General features: G+C 36.5%; 1 protein-coding gene across 2 annotated transcripts; it reads left to right on the top strand.

The window, feature by feature from the left end:
• Window positions 1-1,536: 1,536 nt before the first annotated feature.
• On the top strand, window positions 1,537-8,861 carry LOC129320195 (autophagy-related protein 11). 2 transcript variants are annotated; one of them, XM_054965474.1, is made up of 6 exons: window positions 1,537-2,388; window positions 2,427-3,328; window positions 4,044-5,736; window positions 7,311-7,531; window positions 7,765-7,978; window positions 8,241-8,861. In XM_054965474.1, the coding sequence occupies exons 2-6, from the start codon at window positions 2,502-2,504 to the stop codon at window positions 8,646-8,648; spliced, it is 3,363 nt and encodes a 1,120-aa protein (XP_054821449.1). In that variant the 5' UTR covers window positions 1,537-2,388; window positions 2,427-2,501; the 3' UTR covers window positions 8,649-8,861. The 2 variants fall into 2 exon arrangements, with proteins under 2 accessions (XP_054821449.1, XP_054821448.1); XM_054965473.1 differs by having other exon boundaries at window positions 1,537-3,328.
• Window positions 8,862-9,830: the final 969 nt, after the last annotated feature.

Here is a 9,830-nt window from a genome sequence, read left to right as displayed (position 1 = left end):
AGACAGAGAGAGGAAGAAATTAATGAAAGTGAACCAAAAAAAAAAAAAAATCAGATTACATGGTCTAATGGTAACATCACTTGATTGGAGAAACTGCAGTTAATAAGCCCACTTGTAAATAGAAAATTATAAAGAGAAGCTTTTATTCATCTCCATAACTGTAATTGATCTGCACGAGAATTACTACACATACAGACTTTTTTTAATTTTATCTATAAATTATTTTCAACCATGCAAGTAAATTAAAGCTAATATCATCAGACTTTATTATTAAATCTGACATTTCACTAAGCAATCCAAGTTCAAGACATTTTTTTCCATGTAATTTTCTAGAGGAAAAAAAACTTATACTTATATACTTAATATTTTTTTCCCTAGAATCAAAATTTAAATTTAAAAATTAGCTACAAGCAGTTGATTTTTGAAAAGATTGTTTCTATTTTGGTGATTAAAGTTATTTTTGATAACGAAATTACAAATATTCCATATAGAAACACACACACGCCCCATGGTAAATACTCAGATTTTATATCACAATGCACTTTTCATTTTAATTTTGTCATGCAAAAGAACAACCTTGTATTCATTCTTGAAAAGGTTTCACATGATTGGGAAAACAAGTCTGTGAGTATAGGAAAAACACATGCATATTGCGTAAACATGCAAAAAAAAAAAAAAACACACACACACACACACACACACAAATAATTCAATCAAGTGGTTTGGTTAAAAAATATAATTCAAATTTAAACTTTGTTTTTTGGGCTTTAAACAATTTCAATATACTGGCTGGCATTTCTTTTTAGTTTTGTCTTCGCAAACTTTTCTGGCTTTTATGAAATAACAGTAAAATCATTAATATCAATAATACGAGAAATATTATGAATGAATATAAAAAATAATACAGAAACGTGGATAAGGTACGAACCAAACTTTTTTTTTTTTGGGTAGAAATAGGATTAGTAACTGTATTTTGGAACTCTAGTAAACTTTAAAGCTTAAACGATTTTAAATTATCACATTACTGTAATAAAAAAATTATCACATTCTATTTTATTTTTTATTTAATATTAAAACATATTACTGCAAAAAATTCATATGCAATTATAATACAGCGAAAATCACTCTAAGATTCCTCACTAGGAATCTAAATATAAATTTCATAAAATTAAAAAATAATTTTGAGGTCTCATATATTTTTCATTGAAATTGTCAATTTATTATAATAAAATTGTTAATTATTCTATAGTAGTTGTTTTTAAACCAATATTATATAGTTGTAATAGAATTTCAACTGGAATTAGCAATAATCAACAAATTTAATAAAATATATAAGATTTTAGAATAGTTTTATAATTATAATTTTGTAAAAAAATTTAAATTTCTTACGTAGGAGTTTATGATAATTTTTCCAAAATGTTCCCCGCGTACGGATCAACACAGGAGCGAGATCAGTCAGATTATCGTTGGCTTTTTATATTTTTTTTATATTTCATATTGGCTTTCAGTCTCTAGTTTTTTATTTATACTGATTTCGAAGAGCTGGCGATCAGGGTAGAGGAGAGAGTCACAGAGGAGATTAGAAGTCCTGCAAATTGCAATCAGCGCGTTCTAGTGTTACTTCTCGCAGAAGATTGTGAAGGGGGAAAAAGAGAGAGAGAGAAGGATTTTGGTGGAGAAGAATATTTAGTGGGAGGAAGGAAAAATTTTATATGTTAAAGAGAAATACCGCGGCGATTGCAGCGATAATAAGAAATCATTGACGGGTTTCGTGATAGCTTTGTGCTGAGTTGATACTCGAAAATCAATATCTTCACGTAACCAATTCGAATTATCCTCGCTGCTTCGTTCAAGATTCCCACCTTGGCTTTTGATCGAAATCATTCTCGTGTTAATTTGGTTAATATTGCTCTTCTTGCTTTTTCCCTCCTTGAATTCCAGTTTCTTGTGATGGAGTGGGGGTGTGGTGGAGGCTTAATCTGGGATTGATGCGGAGCTTCTATTTGGGGCTGTGACCTTTGGTCTCTTTTTGGCATTTTGATTGTTGGCTGGTGATAAAAGGAATTTCACTCTCATCGTCATTGCTGGTGGGCCTCATTTCGTTTTGGGGGTTGATTTCATCTAGGGTTTTGATAAGATCGAAGGCCAAGGTTGGTGTTTTCCCACGAAAATCTCTGTTGGGTATATTGGAAGTGGAACTATCATTGCAGTATTTTGCTCTGGGTTGATAATATAAATTTCATATATCGTGAAGTGCTTTCACTCTGCCGATTGGTGGTCTTATTTGCGAATTCAATAATCTGGGAATTCACCAAGCTCTGAATCCGTTAAAAAGGTTAGACTAAATTGCTTGGTGTTCTTTCAGTTCAAGTTGACAATCAGCCATGAGTTCTAGTGTTACTGGAAGCTTGGTCTATGAAGGCAAGCTTCTAGTTCATATTGCTGAGAATGGACGCTCATATGAGTTGAGCTGTGATGAAACCACGCTTGTTGAGGCCGTCATGCGGCGTATTGCATCAGAAACAGGGATTAGTCTCAATGATCAACTTGTTCTCTGTCTGGATACGAAGCTTGAATCACAGAGGCCTCTATCTGCATATAACCTTCCATCTGATGACAGAGAAGTGTTCATATTCAATAAAGCTAGACTTCAGACCAACTCACCCCCTCCACCATCAGAACGAGTGAATATCCATGATAATTTGGAGCCCTCACTACCATCCTCCTCTCGTGATCCCCACCCTCTGGATGATGCGTCTGACCCTGCTCTGAAGGCTTTACCTTCGTACGAGAGGCAATTCAGATATCATTACCACCGGGGGCAAGCAATTTACAGCCATACCATACTGAAATACGATCATTGTGAGAGGCTTTTGAGGGAACAGATGGTTCAAGTGAGAGCACTGGAGATTGCAAGAGGTAACTTGGATCAGTTCTATAGAATGATTAACCAAAACTATGGGGACTTCATGAAACGTTACATACAGCAACACCGGATGCACTCTGATCTTTTAGTGAATTTTGTGAGGGATGCTGAGAAATTAAAATCCATCAAACTTCATCCTGCGTTACAGACTTCTTCTCGCAAATGCTTACTGGATTTTGTGAAGGAGGAGAACTTGCGTAAGACAGTGGAGAATTGCAAAAGCTCTCACAAGCAGTTTGAGAATAAAGTTTCACAATTTAAGCAGACATTTGGAGAAGTGAAGCGCAGGGTTGAGGAATTGTTGTCTGGTAGAGCTTTTCTGCCCATTAAGAATTTAGAACAATCAATAAAAGAAAATCAGAGATATTTAACTGAACAAAAGAGTATAGTGCAATCTCTGAGGTTAGTTTTCGTTCACTTTTTTGTCCGTCTTAAATGCTATGTTCTTTTCCTTTTTTTTTTTAAAGAAAAGAAATAGCCAAATACTTGCATACCTGGACTGAGTTTTATTTTCGTGAAGGCTGTTACGACTTGGCTTTTAGTTTGGGTCTAGTTGCATGATAGGCATGCTTTAGCACCATTGTTTTGAGACTATGGTGCGTTAAAGAGTGGTTAAGAATACTGAACGTGGAGGATCCTTGAGCAACACATAAGGAGGGAAAGATGTATATAGAATTTTACTATGGTGCTTGTTGGTTGGAGAGGTTCAGGAAATTGAAAGAGATTTAAATAAGAAGAGAAGGGAGAATTTATTTAGATGCCAAATTAGATATCTTGTGCAGTAGGCTAATTGTGCTGATTGAAATTCAAAGCATCGGTTAGGGGTTGATCAACTTAAAAATGCTTTCTTAGCATCATAGTTCTGGTGAGGTGACTATTAAGGTGTTATGCCTGCTAGGCCAGTTGATTAAAATTTGCTTCACGTGCATCAAATATCACCGAATGTTGGCTACTTTATCTTTTAAAGTCTTGCTACGATGTGAAAGCCCTTTTTGCTGTATTTACATATTCTATATGTTTATATTTCTTTTATCTTCTGACTTTTGATATACTTGGTAATCTATAATATCATCGCACTTTATCAATCAACATTTTTTTTTTTTTTGAATTTCTGCAGTAAAGATGTTAATACAGTAAAGAAACTGGTGAATGATTGTCTGTCTGGCCAATTATCATCCTCACTTCGACCTCATGATGCAGTTTCAGCCTTGGGCCCTATGTATGATGTTCATGACAAGAATCACTTGCCTAGGATGGAGACTTGTCATGATGCTATTTCTGAGCTCCTTCGCTTTTGCCAGGACAAGAAGAATGAAATGAACATGTTTGTGCATGAATACATGCAAAACATAACTTATGTTTCCTATCTCATCAAAGACCAGAAGCTACAGTTTCCTGTCTTCAAAGAGGCCATGGTTCGTCAGGATGACTTGTTCATGGATTTAAGGTTGTTCCATGGTATTGGTCCTGCATATAGGGCTTGCCTTGCGGAAATTGTGAGACGAGAGGCCTCTAAGAAGCTGTACATGGGCATGGCAGGACAACTGGCTGAGAAGCTTGCTAGAAAGCGGGAGGTTGAGATCAGGAGAAGGGAGGAGTTTTTGAGAGCACATAGTTCATGCATACCTAGAGAAGTCTTGGCATCTATGGGCTTATTTGACACCCCTAGCCAATGTGATGTCAATATAGCTCCATTTGATGGTGGTCTGCTTCATATTGACATATCAGATGTGGACTTTTATGCTCCTGAGTATCTGACTGGGATTGCTTCCAAGCTTGAGAAGCATGGAAGCTTCAAAGGTTCATCTGCTTTGTCAGGTGATAGTTCTCTGTCAGCTGAGGCTGGAGGCATTCCTGCTGACTCCATTGAGAGATATGATTCTGATGAGTTCCTTGATGGCAGTGACTTGGTAGAAATTGCTGGGACTAGCAAGATGGAAGTTGAGAATGCAAAACTGAAAGCTGAGCTTGCTTCTAGCATAGCCTTAATTTGTTCTCGCTGTCCTGAGATAGAGTATGAGGTACTGGATGATGAAAGGCTGGATAAAATACTGAAGAATGCTGCGGAGAAGACAGCTGAAGCCCTGCACTTAAAAGATGAATATGCTAAACACGTTCAATCCATGCTTAAAATGAAGCATATGCAGTGTGTCTCCTATGAGAAACGTATCCAAGAATTGGAGCAGAAATTGTCTGATAAGTATGTGCAAGGGCAAAATATTTCCAGTGTAAATGATGCAGCTGACTTTGCCCTTCTGGCCGAGAAGGCAAATAACTGCAAACCAGAATATGTGAGTGGTGAAACCCACATGCCTTGCGTATCCACAACTGAGCCCATGGATGAGATTTCATGCATCTCAAATTCTTTGAATGCAACACTTGGCAGCCTGTTTACTGCTCATACAGGCAAAGATTTAGATCTTGGTGTAGATGAAAATATGTTGGATTCCTCTGGAGTGCAAAACTCACAATTGGATTCATCTATGGTGGAGCCTCCTCGTGAAGAAGTGCAAGGTGTGGATGAAGATAGGAAAGAGAAAATAGTGGGGCAATTGGGTATGTCACTAACAAACAGTTCAACTGCTGAGAGCATGCCTTTGCCTCAGGACCTTGTACCTTGTGATTCAGTAGCTCCTTCAGACTTGGATTCCAAAGTTAATGATGATAAGTTGTTGGAGCTACAAAGTGCAATTGCAGACAAGTCTAAACAATTAAATGAAGCTGAAGCTCAGCTTAAAGCCGGTCAGGAGGAGGTTGCTGCCCTTAGAGCGGAGTTAGAAGCAAGTCGAAAGCTCCTTGATGAATCTCAGGTAAACTTGATGATGTACATAATTTTGGGGTGCCAATTCCGTTTACTCAAAAGCAGTTTCTTTGTTCTCTTCATCTGTTCAGTGTTTTTCTTTCTGTTTACTAAATTTCTATCAATCTCTGTCTCTTTTTCATCCTATCTTACATTTAGGCTGTATTTGTGATGGAACCCTCCACTCTGTTAAACTTAAAACAAGCAAAAACTGGAAAATAAACTACAAATGGGACTGAAATTTCTTTTGCTGAATAACCAAGTTGAATTACAAGCAAAATAAATTGAAACTACGATCAGACAACAATTACAGAGTAGATGAAACAACACAAAATACACTCTCAAACAGCCACTCAGTATATAAATCACTCACAAGCACACGCTAGAGTAGAAAGAAAAAGTGATGAAGAAAGATGATTTTCCTCCACCCACAACCTGGCATTCGAGAGGCTAGAACACTCCTCACTGCCCTCAATTTTCAAAATACTCCACACCTCTTTTCTCTCTGCACGATAGGACAGATTTAAAAAGCCAAAAAAGTAGTCATTGCCCCAACCATCACTACCTATACCTTTGGCTACACCTAACCTGACTTGTCTCTGTCATTTTAATCCTAGAGTTATAAGCCTTGGGATAAATCTCTTGACCACTGGTGTTACCAACTCTATCAGTTTGGTACATGGTCAAGGTATTGAAGGAAACGGAAAAGACAAGGGGAAGTATTTTTAGTTGTATTCGGTAGATGACAAAGTGCTTTTCTTGGAAAGAGAGTTTCCCATGTTTATGGGAGCGAGCTTTCCCATTTCCATTCCACTTTCCAATCTCATTTAATAACAAAGGGGCCCTTAAATGTGCATTCTTTCTTTGGTATTTCATCTGAGAAGTTGTTTAAATCATTCTGTCAAAAACCAGAAATAAAAATAGTTTCATATGTCCACTTCCATTGGCCTCCATCATCCACTGCTGATCCTCACCTTAACTTCATTATTCTGTTTCTGTTGCTGTTTTTGTTGTTCAAGTTAAATGATAATACAAGTTGATAAATCATAGGATTTCCTAGGCCTCTACTTTTAAATCTAAGGCTTGCGAAAACCAAGCCTAGGAGAGTTGCCAGCTTATGGCAAGGTTACTAGTTGATGAGTCTAGCTCATAGGGTTTATATTGTTTTTTATTAGCCTTGAGCTTGAGCCTTGGTTGGATTTTTTTTTTTTTAAATGGCCAGAGAAGATTGGTTGGATTGAGCGGGCTACTTGGTAAAAGCCAACCAAATCAAAATTTTGAACTGTTTTAGTTGGAGCTATGGAAGGGGAAGCACTACAAAATGCTAACTCTAGTGAATGGTTACTTTATACTTTTCATTTGTATTTAAGCTTCCAAAACTTGGACAAGGGTAGAAGGCATTTTGGATGAGCTATACATAATTTAATTTCTTTTCCATACAGACATTTTGCACTAGTTTTCACTTTCCATAATTATTTTCAGGACATCATTTGTTTTGTATGATATTACTTATCTCAGGATGGGGTCCATGGTCCAAATGAATCTAGCCAATTTTTTTAATTTAATGTTCCTCTTGCACGACAGATGAATTGTGCTCACTTGGAGAATTGCTTGCATGAAGCAAGGGAGGAAGCTCAAACACAAAAAAGTTCCGCCGATAGAAGAGCCTCAGAGTATGCTTTGCTGCGTGCATCTTTTCTGAGAATGCGCAGCCTTTTTGAGAGACTTAAAAGCTGCGTTTATTCTCCTGGCGGTGTGGCTGGTTTTGCTGATCTCTTGCGTGGTTTAGCACAGTCATTAGCCAGGTAAGATACTTGCTTTGGTTACTTGCCTAATTAAGATGATTTCATCACTTTCCTAATTGATGCCTCAGGGCAGAATTGTCTCCGACCTCTCTCTCATGTATAACCCTGTTCCCTCTTTTAAGAAGAGAAAATTGCATTGTGGTGGCAGAGTGCTGGTAATAGAAGTAACAAAAATCTTCAGGGACTTATATATATCAAGATTGACGAGGGTGCAATTTTTTTTTTTTCCCCAGTTCCACTAATGATAGAGATGATGATGATTTAGCTGAGTTCCGAAAATGCATTCGTGTGTTAGCTGATAAAGTCAGTTCCTTGTCGAGGCACCGTGAAGAGCTGCTTGAGAAGTACTCTAGAATTGAAGCTACAAACGAACAGCTTCGGAAGGAACTGGAGGAGAAAACGGATCAGGTCAAAACTTACTATAATAAGCATCAACTGGAGAAGCAGGTAACTTTATGTCTTCATTATGTCTTTAATATGTGTTCTTTGGACCGTTGGTTGTTTTGGGAGCCAGGAAGATTGAATGCCTGATGTTCGCTTAATAGCATGAGCAGCCTTTGCTGTGATTGCATATAGAACTTTACTTGTATTTATGGTTTTTGTTCTGAGGCCTCTGGCCTTGTTGGAAATTCCAGATTCTGAATTTAGCTTATTGTGGCTGAAAAATCATCTAATAGGGACTTACTTTTCGCCTGTGATTTTTCTTCAGGCAAATAAAGAAAAGATTTCTTTTGGTCGTCTAGAAGTTCATGAGATTGCTGCCTTTGTCCACAATTCAGCTGGGCATTACGAGGCTATTAGTAGAACCTGCCCTAACTACTATTTATCTTCCGAATCTGTGGCCCTCTTTGCTGACCATCTTCCAAGCCGGCCTAACTATATTGTTGGACAGATTGTGCATATTGAGCGCCAAATTGTGAAGGCTCGGCCCGTTACGTCGGTTCGGACTGAGCAGAGCAGAGCTGATCAACTGATTTCTGACATGGGGCCGGACCGGTTGAGTCTGAATTCAGGATCAACTTCAAACCCATACGGTCTCCCTGTTGGCTGTGAATATTTTGTAGTGACAGTAGCAATGTTACCCGATACCATCATTCATTCAGCATCCCCTTCCTGATCCATCCTGCTTTATCCTGGCAGCAGATAAGACGTGATGGAAGAAGAAGAATTCAATTGTAAATAAACTTGACATTTCAGAGGTGAAATGTTCTTCATGGGAGTTGAACTTGTTAACCTTCTGTACAGGATGATCCAAATTCTGTTTAAGTCTCCTCTCCTTGTACATATTTCTTCCTGTCGTGATTATCTATTAGATGTGAATATTATATAAGCCATTAGTTGATTATTTGGGGGTTTATCTTCATAAATTTTCTTGTTTCCTTTAGTTTCCACATTTTTAGTCCTTTCCCTCCAAGTCCCTTGTATAGTAGTTGCACTCCGGTTTTTAAAGGAGCGGCCAGATATGAAAATCAGATTTTAGACATAATTTTATTTCTCGCCTCTTTTTTACGTCAAAACACGTTTTCATAATCAAGTTGTCTGTAGCTTTGATTACATAATTGAAACTTAGTATAGAAGTTCTTGGGTTATAATAAAGATATTCATCCATTATCTCGATGAAACTTTTGGTCAATTGAATTTACCTTATTTATTGATTCGCTTAAAATTAGTTCATAAAGATTAATTGTATATGATTTTGAAACTTTCAAAAATTTAATTCATAAAGATTAAATTTCAAGGATCAAGTTGATAGTTCCAACAAATTTGAAGAACCAAATATTTCTACATGTATCAAGATGATAGCCAAGACAAATTTGAAAAATTAAAAATTTTCTTCATGTATAATATGCCGTAAGTTAATATACTATTTCTTAAGTAATGTTTTAATTTACTTTTTTCATATTTAATCAAACATCTAACTCTCGATTAGAGTCCATTTGGTGACTAGAATGTTAGACAATGGAATAGTAATTATGTTTCCATTCTTACATCACTTATGTTTGGTTACTTTTAAGAGGTATAGAATGGTCTCTTCCAAAAACACGGATTACTATAACTTTAAAAGTGGAGATGCCTTTGGAAAATAAAAAGAATCATGTCACTCACTTTAAATTCAATATATTTTTACCAAAATGTCCTTGTGAACTTTTTCATATCCATGCCCTTTTTTCCCTCTTAGTATTTTTTTCATTGTTTTCTCGTATTTAATATTTTTAATCATATAAAAATAATTTTTAATCTAATAAAAAAAATTTTAAAAAGAGGTTTTTTGAATATATTCAAATTTTAAATTTAATTC

The sequence above is a fragment of the Prosopis cineraria genome, unplaced genomic scaffold (genome assembly GCF_029017545.1).
Source record: "Prosopis cineraria cultivar Desert tree isolate PC_DT_omini unplaced genomic scaffold, ASM2901754v1 PC9, whole genome shotgun sequence".
NCBI lineage: Eukaryota > Viridiplantae > Streptophyta > Magnoliopsida > Fabales > Fabaceae > Prosopis > Prosopis cineraria.
Note: the sequence above shows the minus strand (reverse complement) of the source record. Positions and strands in the feature narration are given on the sequence as shown.